The 20,134-nt window shown below is 46.2% G+C and overlaps 1 protein-coding gene across 2 annotated transcripts in view; it reads left to right on the top strand.

Annotated features, from left to right (window-relative positions):
- The window catches only part of LOC137571166 (uncharacterized), a 197,873-nt gene that overhangs the window by 24,305 nt on the left and 153,434 nt on the right, over window positions 1-20,134 (top strand). For both annotated transcript variants that reach the window (XM_068279962.1, XM_068279963.1), the window contains exon 3: window positions 14,939-15,224. In XM_068279962.1, coding sequence (XP_068136063.1) covers window positions 14,939-15,224 — 286 coding nt within the window. The remainder of the gene's footprint in view (window positions 1-14,938; window positions 15,225-20,134) is intronic.

Genomic DNA, 20,134 nt, shown 5'->3' with positions numbered 1-20,134 from the left:
GAAAAATATGGTAACATATCTACCAAATGCTCTTCTTTTTGCTAGGTTCTTGAAAAGCAGGGATGGTCGTAGTCAGCCAACTTCGCTACGCTGGAAATACGCGTAGTTTTACGCGATTACGCTTCGTCAAACTACAGCTTCGAAAACAAATATTCGCTTCGTATGCATTTCGTAGATTACGCGTTAAAATACGCAATTACGCGTAGTACGAAGCGTAGTGTATGCAGATACTTATGCCCGTATGTAGAAAATTGTATGCATTAATTTCTTTATAAATGCATATACTGGGAACCCTTCTATGCGTACATTCCCCTTTCCAATGCGTAAATTTTTATGCATACAATTGCATGCGGAAAATTAGACGCGAGTAACGCATTCGTAGTTCCCTACGCAATACACATGTTAACTACGCATAGTGGGCGTAAGCTACGCATAGCGGTACTTCGCTACGCGTAAATTCGTAAGCGAAGTTTTGAAACTTCGCCTATGAACTACGATGCGTAGATGCGAACTACGATGCGTAAATTCGCACTGGCGTAGTTTCTGCTCATCCCTGTGAAAAGACTTACAGCTCGTTTTTTTAGCCATCTCCCACCACTCAGACCTACTGCTACAACAGTCCAGCAAAGTAACCTGTGCCTGAAAAAAATCCCTGAAAGATTGTCTTACACTTTCGTCTTTCGATTGCAACGAATTCAATCTCCAGATACCCTTTCCTTTAGGAGGAACATCTGCAACATTCAACACCATAGATAGAATACAGTGATCAGAAAACTCTACCACCCGCACCTCTGGAGATGAGGTAGCAGAGCTCTCCTTAACAAAAAACCTATCTATCCTACTCTTACGCTCTCCACAGAAATAAGTGAAACCTGTGTCATCTGGGATGTGCTTTATAAGTGTGTTGAGAATGTGTTTAGGATGCAAAACACTGGGTAAACAGTGAGAAACGCACTTGCTCAGACCAAGAATAGCACTGGAGATGCTCTCTCAGTACCACAGAGTCACAAGCAAGGACGAGATCCTCAACATTGCTGCCACCTTGTTTAGAGGAGGGGAGGACCAGGCTCCCCTCCTCTGATTGGTTGCTAGGGCCTCGGCTGAGGGTCCTCTTATTGGCCCAACGACGTCATCTCCCTGGATACCACCATCATCCGGATTCGTGATCAAGACTGAAATTCGAGTGCAATCACGGGTGCATTCTAATTCGGACCCGTTTTCGTTATCGATCCGAATACTGAGTTCATGATGGGAAAAATTGGCTCGTGATCACGGGCTAGCTGTGATCATGATTTTGCGATGAACAACCCTGAGTCTCAATAGAGATGGACTATTTGCCGACAAGCACTATTGATCATGTATTCACACTCGCCGTGAGCATCAAGCACATGATGATCCGCCCCATACATAATCATCGGGCTAAATTTTTACCCCTTACATGCAGATGGCAGCCAATCAGCCTGCACTCCCTCACGGACTCAATCCACCCCCCCCCCCCCCCTCCTTTAACAAAAAGGTTCCAGTCAGTCTTCGGCTTGGATAGTGAGAGGAAGGGAGAGACTTTTCTGGAGATAGAAAATAGGTAGTTAGGCTTTTTTTTTTTTATGTTGCTCCTCGCTGGCTGACTTGCTTTAAAAGCACTCCCAACAGCCTTCCTGAGGGCTACTACATTGTTCTGCTGTTTTTTATTTTTGTATGTGCGACACTCCACAGGCCAGTGACACCCACCCAGAGCTGTTCACATTAATATCATTGTGTGCCATATTACACAAGCACACTAGTGCTCCAGGGCCTCTGTTATCACTGTATTGTGTTTGCACTGTTGCATAGCTCTGTGTCTGTGTGATACTTCACAGACAGAACACTGTCACTGAGGGGCTGGGGGGAGGAGGAGACCTTTTGTGACCTCAGTGAGGAGGAGGAGCTGGCTAGCTTGGCATCCATCCTTGTTCAAATTAGGTCTTTCATGCTGTCCAGCCTGTTGAGGGACCCCCGTATAAAAAGGCTCAAGGAGAATGACCTGTACTGGGTGGCAACGCTACTGGACCCTTTCTTTTAGCACAAAGTGGCAGAACTGTTACGAAGGTCTCACCACTTTTAACCTCCTTGCCGTTCTGATCCTTTCCAGATTTTAGGGTCTAAAAGAGGTGCAATTTTTTTTCACTCTTTTAGACCCTAAAACCTGAAAAAAATCATTCCGGCAGGGAGATGTGCAACAGAATAAAAAATGTACCTTCCTGGGCTCCAGCGCTGCAGTTTGCACTTTCACCACAAGATGGCGCTAATGTACATATAAACAAACTTCTCTATATTTCTCTAATATAGAGAAGTTCATTTTACATATTAGCCCTGCCCCCGATGACGTCACGCTGCCACCACCGCTCTGCTGCTCTGCTTGGCTGCCGGGTCCCCGGAAGAATAGCGGGGACATGGGGATCCCGGCAGCCAGGAAAAGACCCCTCACTGCCGGGGAGAGAGGCTGGAGTCCCGCTGAGCAGCACGATCGTGCGCGGGACTCCACAAATCAAAGTAAAGCTCTGCAATGCCTACCCCGACCTGAGCTCGGGATCACCGCTAATAGCTTCTTTTTTCTACCCCAAGCTCAGGTCGGGAAAACCGGCAAGGAGGTTAAACACTTAGCTTCTCTTGATGTTTGTATGCCCCTCTTAGTAAGCATACTGTGATGCCCAAGCCCGGTTGAGTGGGATACTCCCTTTCAACACATTAACTGTTGTTTGGTTTATTTTGTATTGTTTGTATTATACCCCCCCCCCCCCCCCCCCCCCGAAAAAAAATAAAAGGTCATTTCAAGATAAATCAGCTTTGGAAGAGATCTAGAGCATGATCCCTGGGCAGAACAATAAAAACAAAAGGGAAGGCTATTCAAAGCAAGGTAATTGTGTGGGCAATGGGCAAAAAATAATGCCGTTTTTTCCCAACACTTAAAGGGATACTGTAGGGGGGTCGGGGGAAAATGAGCTGAACTTACCCGGGGCTTCTAATGGTCCCCCGCAGACATCCTGTGTTGGCGCAGCCACTCCCCGATGCTCTGGCCCCGCCTCCGGTTCACTTCTGGAATTTCTGACTTTAAAGTCAGAAAACCACTCCGCCTGCGTTGCTGTGTCCTCGATCCCGCTGATGGCACCAGGAGCGTACTGCGCAGGCCCAGTATGGTCTGTGTCTGCGCAGTACACTCCTGGTGACATTAGCGGGAGCGAGGACACGGCAACACAGGCGCAGTGGTTTCTGACTTTAAAGTCAGAAATTCCAGAAGTGAACTGGAGGCGGGGCCGGAGCATCGGTGAGTGGCTGCACGGGCACAGGATGTCTGCGGGGGACCATTAGAAGCCCCGGGTAAGTTCAGCTCATTTTCCCCCGACCCCCCTACAGTATCCCTTTAAAGAAAGAAGAGCTTATCACACAGCTGAATGGAAGGCTCATGGTGAAGGAACTGCCCGGACAGGAAAGCCAGCTTGTGGGCATATTTGCAGGGTGCTGGCACTCGGATGTTCCCAGGAGAGTTCCAGAACATGTGGCACAATTTGAAAGTCAAACTTTGTGGATGGTCAGGGCTGAGGTTTGCAGTGTTCATTACACATACTGTATATAGTGATACCATGGTACGGGGAGCAGGAGTGACAAATTCTTCGGATGCGGAGCAGTACAGACAGATTGGTGCTGATCCTTTTTTGCACTATGATGACAGTCATGCGAGGGGAATCATTTTCAAAAGTACTAAAGCAGGTCTGTAACTGCGGGATCTCATAATTCTGCACAGTGCTGAGCTGTCCATCTGACACTCCAGGTCGGTACACCACAATCCTCTCTGGCAACGCATGATTTACCTCGTAGTATTTCTGGAGAGCAGCCACAAGGCACAGCTTCAAGCCATTCATAATCTCCTGATGTGGAAGCTGAAAGACTACACAGGAGTACCAGCGGGTCAGGCAAGAATTTATGCTCGACACAAAGCCTGCCACCAAACGGGAACTCCAGCCGGCATCATGGTAGTTCCATTCCGATCACCATCAGATTTTTCACAGGAATTTCCACTCCCCACAGCTTTTCTCCAAGCTTGCAATTAATCTGCAGCAAAATTTTTTGTGCGACGCTTCTCAGTTTTGTTGGATTAGAGATCGTTTTTACATTTACTTGAGAAGTACACAGCACAACTTATTTATGGCACCGTACAGGTTGTCTCAGGTTCCTGAATCCTGATATTATGATTAGGAGCAACTGCACCCTTGCCTCCCCTTCTACTAGTGACTTGATACTTTTGGCGAAAGACTCTGTGCGGCCATCAAAGTTTTCAGGCTTTTGTAGAATTTGCTCATCCGTGGCACCTGATTGTGACTCTGTAACAATTGTGCCACCGCCAGTTTACGCATACCACCACTATCCTCCATTCTCATTCTTGCAAAAGTGGCAGACACCATGGTGCTGTTTATGGTAGTCTGCATTTTATTTCCTTGTTGGCCTGCTGCCAGCCTACCACCCACTGAACACATCAATGGCAACTGTCAAGCCTCAACTGCGTGGTTCTGCAGTGTAGTTGGTGCCACCACTACCACCACCATGAATGGCAGGCAGACCTGCTCCCAGCCTTACACCTGCTGACTTAACATTTCAGGGGAAAAAAATTTAAAATTTTATAAATAACATTTCAATTTTCAATTTGTAAAAAAAAAATATGTATTTTTTTATTGGTTATTGTTATAAACTTTCTATATCACCTTGCTTCGACACCACCGTCTCACAGACTGTGAGATCACTTGACTCTCCACACAGCAAACAGGAGATAGACTTTCTCAGGCTTCTTCAATGTTTACGTTATTTATTCAGGAAACAGGAATACAGATAGATACATTCATCATATCCTAGCCATGCCAATCTTCATGTTGCGTTACAAGCTCGTGATTAGACTCCCTGCTGAAGTCAATCAGGTACCTTCTTCCTAACTACGTTACACTAAACTACCTATGTACAGCATACATTATATCAGATTACAGAAAGGAAGAACATTCTTAGAGGTCCCAGTCGGCCTTGCGAGCTAGTGCGGAAGGAAGAAGCAGAATGCTCTCTCCATCGCTCACTCCGGGTTTAATACCGACTAGGAAAGAGTTAAATATGACATCATCTTCGCCACCCCCTAGATCAGATTATTGGTGGACCCACTCGTGGCGTCATCATACCCACCTACTTGATTAATAATCAATGAGGCATTTGACCTAAATGCAGGAATGTGGATGTTTAGTAAATATGGCCAATGTTTACTGTTCCTGTGGTGTACGTGGAGGTCAGAGTAGGCCGATGGCCTTCTTTTAGGAACATGTTCTCAGTATCTGCGTGTATCCTCTGCTACACGCAGACCCTGAGATGCCTCTGCCTGCATTACAAAACCTCTATTGATTTTAAAGGCATACACTGCGGACAAGCCTTTTACATAAAACTCAGACCAAGTAACTGAGGCCTACTTAAATTATAACAGTTATAACTAACTTTCACAAGTTGGCTAAACAAAAAAAGGGGTGCCAGTTCATGCATACCACCCCCCCTCTCACTTCTCATTCTTGTAATAGTGGCAGACACCATGATGGAGTTTCAGGAAGCCTGCATTTCATTGCTTGTAAGCCTCCACTGCGTGGCTCTGCATTGGAGTTGGTGGTGACATCCCCACCACGAATGGCAGGCAGACCTGTTGCCAGCCTGATACCTGCTGACCAGTGCTGCTCGGACACTCCTTTTCATAATCCGGATTGGATCTGGATCCGGATACTCAGATATCCGATCTGGGTCGGATATCCGAGTTCAAAATTTTCTGATCCGAATCGGATATCCGACCTTAGTATCCGGGCAAATTCGGATATCTGGATAGAAAAACCGGAAGTGGCCTTTAAATTGCTTTAAAAACGTTTTTTAGGGTAAGTGAGGCATGTAGCAGCATTATTTTTCAAAGGGAAACACTAATTGATGATGTGGGGACTTAAAATCCCCCCCCCCCAAAAAAAAAATGGCTGTCAATTAACATCAGGACTAGGTACCAGACAGCGGTCGTGCTGCCCACATTGGGCTTGATTCACAAAAGAGTGCTAACTGATAGCACGGACGTTTTTGCGTGAATTTTTGCATTGCGTGCGATCGCAAATTTTAATGCGAAACAATAACGATTTCACTCACAAATGCAAATTTTCGCTCGCAAATGTTATCGTTTTGCGCGAAAATTTGTGATCACGCGCAATGCGAAAATTAACTTGAAAATGGCCGTGCAATCAGTTGTTAGCACTCTTTTATGAATGGGCTTGATTCAGTAAACCGTGCTAAGTGTTAGCACGCCTGTGAAAAGCCCTATATCACGCCTAAAGTTAGTTTAGGCGTGATAAATTCACATTGCGCGCAAAGTCCCACGTACAAACTTTTGCAGGTGTGTGCGAAATGTCGCATTGAGGTGCGACGAAAACGGCGCACCGATGCGCCTATAAGGTCGGATTAGGTGCGACCTTAACATCGCAACCTTTTTTGCGCGGGACTTTGCACTCGATATGAATTTAGTAAACGGTGCTAACCTAGTTGGCACCCTAGTTATCACGCTCAAAGTCTTTAGGTGTGCTAACTGGGTTAGCATAGTTTACTGAATCAAGCCCATTGTGTCCAAAGTCCAACCGCACAACTGGGACATGGCAGTTTTCATCCCAGACACCTCCAAAAATTACACAGCAATTGTGTTTTGGGTTAAATATAGGTGGTATCAGCACAGCAGCAGTGGCCTGTGGCACCCTGGCGGTGGGAGCAGCAAAGGCAGCAGGAGTAGGGCAACGCAGCAGCAGCAGGTGTAACGTCTGCCAGGAGCATGCCGGACGTGGCACTTGGCAGTGGCACATGGCACGTGGCACTTGGCATGTGGCACTTTGCACTTGGCACTTTGCACTTGGCACTTGGCACGTGGCACTTTGCACTTGACGCGTGACACTTGGCACTTTGCACGTGGCACTTTGCCAAGTGCCACGTGCAAAGTGCCAAGTGCCACGTGCAAAATGCAAAGTGCCACCGGCCAAGTGCAACGTGCCACGTGCCAAGTGCAAATTGCCACGTGCAAAGTGCCACGTGCCAAGTGCAAAGTGCCAAGTGCCACATGCCAAGTGCCAAGTGCAAAGTGCCAAGTGCCACATGCCAAGTGCCATGTGCCACGTGCCAAGTGCCACGTGCCAAGTGCAAAGTGTCACGTGCCAAGTGCAAAGTGCCAAGTGCCACATGCCAAGTGCCATGTGCCACGTGCCACGTGCAAAGTGCCACATGCAAAGTGCCACGTGAAAAGTGCCACGTGCCAAGTGCAAAGTGTCACATGCCAAGTGCAAAGTGCCACGTGCCAAGTGCAAAGTGCCAAGTGCCACATGCCAAGTGCCAAGTGCCACGTGCCAAGTGCAAAGTGCCAAGTGCCACGTTACATGTGCCAAGTGCCGAGGGCCACGTGCCAAGTGTCACTTGCCGAGTGACAGTCAGACAGCAGAGGAGAGGATACTAACTGCCACACTGGCACTGCTCAGCAGCACAGCAGTTCTGTAGTAAGCTAACACAGTAGTACTACTACTCTAACAACTGCTAGCACTGACTGCAGTACTACAGTACTACAAACAACAACAACAAATAACATTTGTAGAGCGCTTTTCTCCCATAGGACTCAAAGCGCATAAGCATGGCTCAGACCATTGTGGTACAGAGGAAGAATTTTATAAGTCAGGAAATGCCAGGCTAAACAGTACTAACTACACAATAACACAGTAATCCTATTCCCTAATCCCTAACCTAACCTATACTGTAGCTAGCTAAGGCTAATAGCTGGCCAGCAGGCAGCAGCTGGCTTGGTCTGTGCATAGCACACACACAGACACATAGCAGCTGCAGCAGCCCTGCAGCACGCACTCTGACTGTCACACAATGAAATTAAGCTAATTAACAATATAACAGTAGTGTAGTGATAGTGAAGGGGTTAATCACTGAACAGCTTTAGGTTTATCACTGTATACAGCACTTACTAGGCCAGCAGCACTGGAGCATGTCTCTCAGTGAGCATTCACAAGCTAGGACAATAGTTCTCATCATGGCAGCCCTCCTTATTATACAGGGGGGCCTGGCCAGTGTTCCTTTCTGTGATTGGGTGCCAGGGCTTAGGCTGGGAGCCCTCTGATTGGCTCAATGAGGTCAGGTGGGGCTGGCCAGGGTTCCCTTCTTTGATTGGTTGCTAGGGCTTTTGCTGGGAGCCCTCTGATTGGCTCAATGATGTCCAGGACGTTATCTCCTATCTCAATAGTTGGATTACTGTGGATATCCGCGGATATCCACATTGCCAGCCAACTATCCGCAGATAGCTATCCGGATTTCCACAGAAATCTGAAATCTGAATCTGAATAGGATAGCTGAAAAAAGGTCGAATATCCGGAATCTGCAGGGCCGGTTCTAGTAACAATGGGGCCCCAGGGCATAATTAGCCCAGGGGCCCCTCAACAGGCACCCCTCAGCCAAAAAGCAGCATTAGGGGGTCTTTGTTACATCAAATTTCCCTCCTGGGCCCCTGAGCTGGCTGCAGATGCTCCCTCTCAATCACCTCCCTGTGCTTCCTGAGGCCCCTGCAGAGTCTTTGGCAGTGTACTCTCTCACCTGCCCGCCAGCACAGATAAGATGCTACTCTGCCAAAAACTCTGCAGAGACTCCGGGGAGCAACAGTTAAGATGGGGGAGACAACTTGGGGGCCCCTACATGCTCTGGGGCCCTGGGGAAATTGCCCCCTTTTCCTCTATGGTAGCGCCGGCCCTGGGAATCTGGATGAGCAGCACTGCTGCTGGCTTAGACACTGAAGCGAAAAAAAATATATGATATAATGAATTGGTTGTGTACTATGAATATTTACTAGAAGATTAGCAGCAAAGAAAATATTCTCATATTTTTATTTTCAGGTATATAGTGTTTTTTCTAACATTGCATTATTCTATAATATGTGCAGATTACACAACACTCAGCATTCAAAATGAGTCTTTCAGAGCAGTCTGTGAAGTAATGAACTCTCCTCTAGCAGAGAAAAAGTAAACAGTTCAATTACAGTTGAGATAATAAAAGTCAGATAACAGCCCTCTCCACGACTAAGTTAGTCGGAGAGCTTAATAGATTTTTTGCATAGAGATAACAACTGGCGTTTCTCAACTCTTCCTGTACTGGAAACAATTAGATTGATGTATCTGATCTTAATGTTTTTTTTTCTTAGCTGTACTACACATACAAATCATAATATCATCATTTTTTTTTTCGCTTCAGTGTCTCTTTAAAAAGTATCATTGAAATTATATAAATATTACCTTTAATTTTTGTATTTTTTATAAATAAATATAATAAATAACTTTTCCATACATAAAGAACTTTCAAAATATTCTTTTATCAATACCTTTCACAAATAGGCCCAAGAAAAAAAAAATCAGCTGTACACTGAGCCAGTCTGCCTCAGTTGAGCGTGCATGCAGCACCCACACACCTAAGGGCCTTACAGACCTGTTAGTGCTCAATCTCGGTAAACACAGCATTTGGTCTGTCAGTGTGAAGCGGGCATAACCCTTACATTACCACTCTGGACATTTTAAAGCAGCCCTTTAGACCTCAAATGTAGGAATGTAAAGATTTCTGCCCTTTACGGATTAAACCCGACTCAACTACGTAATTTTTGGTGGAACTTTTGGCATAGATCCCCCTCCGCCATGCCCCTTTCCAGTTTTCCATCACTTTTGTGGCCAGAAACAGTGTTTGTAGGTTTCTAAATTTGTCTGCCCATTGAAGTTGTTGGAGGTTTGCCCAGTTTGCTCGAACTCAAACTTTCCCGTGGATTCAGCTCTCGAAGATTCAGCTCTCACATCACTCCCACTGGTGCATTTTCATTGGTGCCTGCAGTCATGTGTCTCGCCAAGCCTTCAGTCTTCTATCAGGTTCCCTGGGATGGGTGAGGATGGTTGGCTGTTTACATGTTGTGCTTCACTGTGATTGGTGCAATTTGGTTCATAGAGTTATATAAGACAGGAAGTTTGGATAGGATTTGTGCACTTTTTTCTTGACTTGATGTACTTAACCTTGGAAAAGGACTTTATCCTCTTATGGTGATTGGTTCACAGGGGACTGTGTTGATGCTACAGGTTTTCACAGTCAACTTATCCTGCATTCCTGAAAAAAGATGCATACATTTCAGGCATATGTCTTTGCAATTTCTAGAAAATAAAATTGTTCTCAGAAAAAAAAATCAAAGAAAGTTAAAATATTACATATAAAGAAGGTAATGTATATTGCTAGCCATCATAACTCATAAGTAACCATAAAGTTATTGCTGATGAAGATATAGCTGAAGCTGAAATCTAAAATAAAATCTGCTCCCTTGCTGCGGTGTAAATAACACCGTTAAGCCAAATGGTTAAAAAAAATGACTAGATTTAGCAGTATGCTAAATTTCAGAAGAATGGACGATTAGCGAAAAGGCAGAAAGCCACAAGCAAACTTTCTGGTTAACTGTCTGCTAAATGCCAAGCTAGCTATCAAAAAAGACATATGTGGTATCATTTTAACCATGACAAGTAGTAGAATATATTTTAGGAAAGTTTAGCCTATGTCATGTGAATTCTTGTCAGTGACAAACTTATTCAAAAGCAATAAACGTGTTATTTTCATATACACGGTACCTAAGTAAAACAGTTGTAAAAAGAAAAGAAAAAAAACAAGAGACAGAATTTAAAAGACAATATACATATTGTTACCTTAGGGACTCAGCTTTTCAAATATGTATGCTATGTGGGTTTATTAACAAAATATTTGCAAATAAAGGCTTGTAATTATTGATAAAGTTAAAAGTTCAATGCAAACACGAAAATCACAAGGCTAAAAAAGTACATCTTTATGTCCAAATAAAATATTTCCGCCATACATTGTTCTAGGAACATAATTTAGATCTTTTGATAACTAGGACAAATGGGCAAATAAAACGTGGGCTTTATCTACAATAGCACTGTATATTTTAAAACTGTAGTGGGTGAAATGGTGTATTATCATTTATTTTTCTTCTTTTCTTTCTTAAATGCATTGAAAATACATTAATAACAAAATAAACCTTCCACAAAAGCCTAATCCCACCCCCACCCCCTTTAAAAACAAGCAAACAATGAAACAAACAATAAAACCAGTATTTACATACTTTAGGTGTGATAAGTTGTAATAAAGTTGCTACTTAACTACCTGTGGACCGAACGAGTATGAATCTACGGCGGGCAGGGGGCGCTGCGGTCCTGACCGGACGTAAACTCTACGTCCCATTGACCGCACGCCCCAGCCCGTCCCCATCTCTCGGTCCGCTCTGCCCCCGCCGCAATGTGATGCCCTGCCGCCTCTATGACGGCAGAGCACTGTGAGCCGGGCAGAAGCCATTTTCATTGGCTCCTGGCCCTGTCATTCATGTAAGCCGTTCCCATTGGCTTACATGGAATGACAGGGTCAGGAGCCAATTAAAGCGGCTCCTGACCAGCGCATAGCGCTCTGCCGTCATAGCGACGGCAGAGAGAGCAGCCTGCGGCAGGGACAGAGCTGCGTGTCCGGCGGGAGCGACGGTAACTTGCGGCGATTCGTCAGGAAGCGGCGGTTTGCTGGACCAGCACCCTCTGGTCCTTAAGGGGGCAGAGGGTGCTGGTCCAGAAAGGGTTAAAGAATGGGAGCAGCTGTCAAAATGTAAACATTGCTTGTTGTGTCCACAAACATTGCTTGTGTCCACTATTGTATGGCCCGCAAATGCAGCGGTCACAGTAGCGACCGGGCCCATGCCCTTGTGGTCCGTTGCATGCCCAAGACACTGTGCCTCCTCCTCCTTATGAAGTCCCCATATTGCCAGTGTGACATCACATGCAGGGGTCCCAGCAAAGGACACAGCTACTTGCTGATCAGAGGTGAAAGTAGAGCAGCTGTATATTAACCCCTCAGGCAGCAGAGAGAGGCTGTAATCTAGTGAGCCCATCCATGCTCTCTTCTCCTCCTATCAAAGGCATCTGCTCTGTGCCTAAACTGAAAAGGGGGGGGGGGGGGGTAGAGCAGAGAGCAGATGCCCTTGACTCAAGAAAGAGACAGCACAGACAAGCACACTAGAATACAGCCTCTGCTACCTGACACGATAACTTACAATTGTCCAGAAGTCATTAAACATAAATAAAATGGTAAAATGGGGCCCTGGACAAATGTTTAAAGCTCCCCAAAAAATAAGTGGTATCAGGTGCTGCCCTTATCCCCCTCCCTCCAAACTAGTGGCGTAAGTGAAGACCTACAATCCCTCTCATCCAGAGTACACACAGCATAGCATTCTCATCCAGAATTCCCATAGTGTAGCATTCTCACTTGCCCAGAAGGTGTGCTACCTCCTTCTTCCTTCATCATCCTCTCATCTCTATCCCCTCGGGGTGTCTGTCTCTGTGACCCACCAGTATGTTGAATACATGTCGTTGGTGTCACAGGGACACCACAGGTATGAAGACACAAGGATGCTGAAAGAAGAAAGCATGCCTGCTGAATAAATAAGAACCCTCTGCTGCACTCACTCTGCAACAAATAAGGGAGAGGGGTTTGCTAGACTAGATCTTAAAGTGGTCTAACACCCAGCATTTCAACTTTGCTTTAAAAGATTGCTTACAGCTTAGAAACTATTAGGCCAGATTTTTTATTTTTATTTTTTGCAGAAATTCACTGAATGGATTAAACATGACATTTTAGTGTTGCATTTAGCTAGAAATCCTCCTCTGTGCTAAGGTTTAGATACAAAATGTATCTATTTACAATGTAAATAAACAAACACCTCTCTGAGGCCTGGTGCACACCAAAAACCGCTAGCAGATCCACAAAATGCTAGCAGATTTTGAAACGCTTTTTCTTATTTTTCTGTAGCGTTTCACCTAGCATTTTGCGGTTTTGTGAAGCGTTTTTGGTGTAGTAGATTTTATATATTGTTACAGTAAAGCTGTTACTGACCAGCTTCTGTAACAAAAACGCCTGCAAAACTGCTCTGAACTTCCGTTTTTCAGAGCGGTTTGCGTTTTTCCTATACTTTACATTGGAGGCAGAAACGCCTCCGCAATCCAAAAAATGCCTCACCCCGGGAGTATGCGTTTCTGCAAAATTCCTCCCGCTCTGGTGTGCACCAGCCCATTGAAATACATTTCCCAAGCGTATCCGCAGCCGCAAGTGGATCAAAAAACGCTGCCGAACTGCTCCGGTGTGCACTAGGCCTGAGAGAGCACAGAGGGCTTCCCAGACAGGCTTTTCAGAGGTCTATTTGCATTCCAAACAAAGATACATTTGTAACTAAACCTAAGCACAGAGGATCTCTAGCTAAATGCAAAACTAAAATGTCATGTTTAACCCATTCAGTGAATTTCTGCTTAAAAAAAAATCTGGCATAATAGTTTCTAAGCTGTAAGCAATCTTTTAAAGCAAAGTTGTAATGCTGGGTGTTAGACCGCTTTAAGGAAATTGCCACAGCAGGAGGGGGGGGGGGGGGGGGGGAGGCAAGTTCCTTATTGGGGCCCAAAGGGTCTGCATCTATGCCACTGCTTGTATCCATGAGCAGAAGACAACCCCAATGTCAGAAGTGGTTGAAATGCGTACAGCTAAAAACTTAGATACAGTAAATAACCACAATCCTAAGAAAAAATAAATTACATCTAAAGAAAGTAATATACTAGCTGTCATAAGTAGCCATAAAGTTATAGCCATACAGTTATTGCTGATTTGATGGGGACATAGCTGGAATGTCAACACCTGTTCCCTTCATAAGGTGTAAATAACTTATATACTGTAAGTCATGTGGTTAATAGGTAAGTTTAGCAGTAGCCAGTAGGTTACATTTCTGAATTTTGGAGGGTTTGTGATGGGCAACTCTACCATAACAATGTTGATTGAAAGTGATGCCAAAATGATGACATCCGGAACCAGTGTGTTTAAACTATGGTGCCAAAGAAATATGTGCCATTGAACCAGTGTGTACAGTTTGGCCCCACCACTCTTGAGGTCATCGCTGGTGGCGCAATGAAAATGGTTCAGCTTTTAATATGATTCTAGTATAAATTTTGCATATAATTAGGTATCTAGGTTACCAAAATGTATTTTTTACCATTTGAGGTCATTACTGGTGGAGCAGTACTCAAGTCCCATCACTCAAGACCCATCAGTATCCATCAATGCCTGTCTAGTGGAATTACCACTTCTTCCATCTGAGAAATATAGCGAGAATCAAGCACCTTATCCCAGCTGAAGACCTACCTGCCCTGGTTCATGCATTTGTATCCTCCCGCCTAGACTACTGCAACACTCTGTTCATCGGATCTACAGAAAAGGTTCTGCGCCCCTTACAGCTAGTACAGAATGCTGCAGCCAGACTCCTAGCCAATGCCCCCCGCAGCTCACACATCACCCCAGTACTGCAAACTCTTCACTGGTTGCCTGTAAAATGGAAAATCCATTTTAAGATCTGCCTGCTGACATTCAAGGCTCTAAACCACATGGGACCCAAATACATAGCGGATCTATTGGAACTTTATGCCCCTCCACGCACCCTCCGCTCTGCCAACAAGATGAAGGATACACTTAACATTTGGTGCTCGGGCCTTTATCTATGCAGCCCCTACTCTATGGAACTCACTTCCACAATCAGTGCGAGGGGTTCCTTCTCTGGACAGCTTTAAGAAAAGGCTAAACACTCACCTCTTTTCCTGAGCCTTTGAGACTGCATAATGCAGGGTCACAGCGCTTTGAGTCCCCAGGGAGAAAAGCGCTATAAAACTATTATTGTTATTGTTGTTAAAAGAGGTTCAGCTTTATATATGCTCATCATATTAACTGTGCATTTAGTAAGGGATTTATGTCTACTTTCATTTTGTTTACACAGATACAAATGTTGCTCTCAGTGGTGAAGCATCACAATCCTCTACCTACAGCAAACTGTCTGCTGCCAATAAGGCCATTGATGGAAACACAGACATTGACATTCTTTCTGGAACCTGTGCATGCACTGACTATGATATCTCCCCCTGGTGGAGGGTGGACTTAAAGCGGCCTTATATGATCTCTAAAGTTGTCATCATTGTCAGCCCTGTGTTAAGCCGGGGTCGGCTGGATGGCGCCGGTATCCTTATTGGGAATTCTTTGGAAAACAATGGAAATAATAATCCAAGGTAACTATAACTATTCATGTAGCTTTTACTTTTATGGTTATGGAGTCAGTAGTTAGTATATTGGCCTGGCTCCCCGGTGCTGTTTCAGTGGTAAGAAGACCACTTGCAGCCATCAGTACTTCTTATTCAGCCCAATTAAAGAATTATACACTGGTGGAGGGAAATCCTACCTAATAAAATACAAGTGTCCATGCGTCCCATGCCCCTGTGTCCATGCTTTTGCTCTACTGCGCATGTCCTGCACTGACACAGCAGTTGGGACAGGATGCAGGAAAGGCCAAGAGGCCGGCCGGCCAGTCGAGTGCATGGGCATGTGTGTGCATGTGCGGTAGTCATGTGTGCACACGGCGGATGATTGTGCACGAGTGGTGGATGGACAATTGTGTGCGCGTGGCGGGCTAGTGTGTGTGAAGGTGTGGTGGGCGGATGCGCCCATGTCCCTGTGTCAGTGTCAGTGCTTTTGCGCTACTGCTCATGTCCTGCACTGACACAGCCGTTGGTACAGAGCGCAGGACAGGCCAGGAGGTGGGCTGGCTGGCCGAGCAAGTGGGCATGTGTGTGTGTGCGTGAGCGGCGTTCACGTGTGCGCACGGTGGTGGGCGATTGTGCGCGCGTGGCGGAGGATGGACAATTGCGCGTGAGTGGCGGGCAAGCATGTGTGCGCGCATGGTGGGCGGGTGCGCACACAGCGGTGACAGACCTAGAGCCTATTTTTAAACGGGCTTAGGTCACTAGTAGAGATAGAAACATCTTGAAAACTGTCCCTAAACATTGGGATGAATTTTAGTTAATCAGGCCCCGACTCCACTGGCTGCGTGCTGGTGGCAGCTGTGTGACACCAAACTACTACGATCTAAAAGTCAGTATGACCACTCCTAAAGAGGCCACTTGGGCCACGCTATCTACACTTACTACACATAGGGCTCGATTCACAAAGCGGTGCTAACCCAGTTAGCATGCCTAAAAGACTTTAGGCATGATAACCATTGCACCACGCTGGTGAAAAGCCAGTTTAGGCGTGATAGGTTTAGGTGTGATAAGTTTAGGTGTGATAAGTTTAGGCATGATAAGTTTAGATAAGTTTAGATCGCTTGCAAAGTCCCGCACACAAAGCAGCACCATTAAACTTTATGCAAAGTGCACCAGACTTTGCTGGCGCAAAACTTTTGATCAGCTGTGCACTGCGGTGCTAACCCAGTTGGCGCTTAAACTTATCGGGCTCGATTCACAAAGCGGTGCTAACCCAGTTATCACGCCTAAAAGACTTTAGGCGTGATGACCTTTTCACCACTGAGTTATCACCGCTTTTTCCTGCTCTTCGCGCAAAGTTACCGCACGTACGCGCGTGAGCGCGCGCGCGCAAAGTCCCATAGGGTTTCATGGGAGCTTCGCGCGAAGCGTCGGGTGCTGCGCGCGCACTTACGCGCGTATGCGCGTACGCCCGTACGCGCGGTAACTTCGCGCGAGTTTCTTCTTATCATGCCTAAAGTGAGTTTAGGCGTGATAAGGGCCTTTTCACCAGCGTGCAAACACTTTGCACCGCTTGGTGAATCAAGCCCATCATGCCTAAACTTATCATGCCTAAAGTTATCATGCCTAAACTTATCACACCTGGGCCTCGATTCACAAAGCGGTGATAACCCAGTTATCACGCCTAAAAGACTTTAGGCGTGATGACCTTTTCACCACTGAGTTATCACCGATTTTTCCTGCTCTACGCGCGGCAACTTCGCGCGAGTTTCTTCTTATCATGCCTAAAGTGACTTTAGGCGTGATAAGGGCCTTTTCACCATGGTGCTAACACTTTGCACCGCTTTGTGAATCGAGCCCCTAGGGCTCGATTCACAAAGCGGTGCTAACCCAGTTAGAGACTTTAGGCATGATAACCATTGCACCACGCTGGTGAAAGGCCAGTTTAAGGGCTCGATTCACCAAGCGGTGCAAAGTGTTAGCACCGTGGTGAAAAGGCCCTTATCACGCCTAAAGTCACTTTAGGCATGATAAGAAGAAACTCGCGCGAAGTTGCCGCGCGTACGCGCGTAAGTGCGCGCGCAACACCCGACGCTTCGCGCGAAGCTCCCATTAAGCCCTATGGGACTTTGCGCGCGCTCTCACGCGCGTACGCGCGAACGCGCTTACGCGCGGTAACTTCGCGCGAAGAGCAGGAAAAATCGGTGATAACTCAGTGGTGAAAAGGTCATCACGCCTAAAGTCTTTTAGGCGTGATAACTGGGTTATCACCGCTTTGTGAATCGAGCCCTAGGTGTGAGAAGTTTAGGTGTGATAAGTTTAGGCATGATAAGTTTAGGTGTGATAAGTTTAGGCATGATAAGTTTAAGCGCCAACTGCGTTAGCACCGCAGTGCACAGCTGATCAAAAGTTTTACGCTAGCAAAGTCTGGTGCACTTCGTATAAAGTTTAATGGTGCTGCTTTGCGTGCGGGACTTTGCAAGCGATCTAAACTTATCGAAACTTAGCATGCCTAAACTTATCACACCTAAACTTATCATGCCTAAACTTATCACACCTGGGGCTTGATTCACAAAGCGGTGCAAAGTGTTTGCACGCCAGTGAAAAGCCCCTTATCACGCCTAAACTCACTTTAGGGGCTCGATTCACAAAGCGGTGATAACCCAGTTATCACGCCTAAAAGACTTTAGGCGTGATGACCTTTTCACCACTGAGTTATCACCGCTTTTTCCTGCTCTTCGCGCGAAGTTAGTGAGAGCGCGCGCAAAGTCCCATAGGGTTTAATGGGAGCTTCGCGCGAAGCGTCGGGTGCTGCGCGCGCACTTACGCGCGTATGCGCGTACGCGCGGTAACTTCGCGCGAGTTTCTTCTTATCACGCCTAAAGTGAGTTTAGGCGTGATAAGGGGCTTTTCACTGGCGTGCAAACACTTTGCACCGCTTTGTGAATCAAGCCCCAGGTGTGATAAGAAGAAACTCGCGCGAAGTTACCGCGCGAAGCTCCCATTAAACCCTATGGGACTTTGCGCGCGTACGCGCGGTAACTTCGCGCGAAGAGCAGGAAAAAGCGGTGATAACTCAGTGGTGAAAAGGTCATCACGCCTAAAGTCTTTTAGGCGTGATAACTGGGTTATCACCGCTTTGTGAATCGAGCCCATCATGCCTAAACTGAGTTTAGGCATGATAAAGGGCTTTTCACCAGCGTGCTAACTGTTAGCACCGCTTTGTGAATCAGGCCCTTAGGGCTCGATTCAGAAAGCGGTGCTAACCCAGTTAGAGACTTTGGGCCTGATTCACAAAGCGGTGCTAACAGTTAGCACGCTGGTGAAAAGCCCTTTATCATGCCTAAACTCAGTTTAGGCATGATGGGCTCGATTCACAAAGCGGTGATAACCCAGTTATCACGCCTAAAAGACTTTAGGCGTGATGACCTTTTCACCACTGAGTTATCACCGATTTTTCCTGCTCTTCGCGCGAAGTTACCGCGCGTACGCGCGTACGCGCGTAAGAGCGCGCGCAAAGTCCCATAGGGCTTAATGGGAGCTTCGCGCGAAGCGTCGGGTGTTGCGCGCGCACTTACGCGCGTACGCGCGGCAACTTCGCGCGAGTTTCTTCTTATCATGCCTAAAGTGACTTTAGGCGTGATAAGGGCCTTTTCACCATGGTGCTAACACTTTGCACCGCTTTGTGAATCGAGCCCCTTGGGCTCGATTCACAAAGCGGTGCTAACCCAGTTAGCATGCCTAAATGACTTTAGGGGCCTGATTCACAAAGCGGTGCTAACAGTTAGCACCCTGGTGAAAAGCCCTTTATCATGCCTAAACTCAGTTTAGGCATGATAAGTTTAGGTGTGATAAGTTTAGGTGTGATAAGTTTAGGCATGATAAGTTTAGGTGTGATAAGTTTAGGCATGATAAGTTTAAGTGCCAACTGCGTTAGCACCGCAGTGCACAGCTGATCAAAAGTTTTACGCTAGCAAAGACTGGTGCACTTCATATAAAGTTTAATGGCACTGCTTTGCGTGCAGGACTTTGCACGCTATCTACACTTATCTAAACTTAGCATGCCTAAACTTATCACACCTAAACTTATCATGCCTAAACTTATCACACCTAAACTGGCTTTTCACCAGAGTGGTGCAATGGTTATCATGCCTAGGCCTCGATTCACAAAGCGGTGATAACCCAGTTATCACGCCTAAAAGACTTTAGGCGTGATGACCTTTTCACCACTGAGTTATCACCGATTTTTCCTGCTCTTCGCGCGAAGTTACCGCGCGTAAGCGCGTTCGCGCGTACGCGCGTAAGAGCGCGCGCAAAGTCCCATAGGGCTTAATGGGAGCTTCGCGCGAAGCGTCGGGTGTTGCGCGTGCACTTACGCGCGGCAACTTCGCGCGAGTTTCTTCTTATCATGCCTAAAGTGACTTTAGGCGTGATAAGGGCCTTTTCACCATGGTGCTAACACTTTGCACCGCTTTGTGAATCGAGCCCCTAAAGTCTCTAACTGGGTTAGCACCGCTTTGTGAATCGAGCCCTAGGCATGATAACCATTGCACCATGCTGGTGAAAAGCCAGTTTAGGCGTGATAAGTTTAGGGCCTCGATTCACAAAGCGGTGCTAACAGTTAGCACCCTGGTGAAAAGCCCTTTATCATGCCTAAACTCAGTTTAGGCATGATAAGTTTAGGTGTGATAAGTTTAGGTGTGATAAGTTTAGGCATGCTAAGTTTAGGTGTGATAAGTTTAGGCATGCTAAGTTTAAGCGCCAACTGCGTTAGCACCGCAGTGCACAGCTGATCAAAAGTTTTACGCTAGCAAAGACTGGTGCACTTTGTATAAAGTTTAATGGCGCTGCTTTGCATGCGGGACTTTGCAAGCGATCTAAACTTATCTAAACTTAGCATGCCTAAACTTATCACACCTAAACTTATCACACCTGGGGCC

The sequence above is a fragment of the Hyperolius riggenbachi genome, chromosome 4 (genome assembly GCF_040937935.1).
Source record: "Hyperolius riggenbachi isolate aHypRig1 chromosome 4, aHypRig1.pri, whole genome shotgun sequence".
NCBI lineage: Eukaryota > Metazoa > Chordata > Amphibia > Anura > Hyperoliidae > Hyperolius > Hyperolius riggenbachi.
The sequence above is the reverse complement of the archived record's forward strand: the minus strand, read 5'-3'. Positions and strand labels throughout refer to the sequence as shown.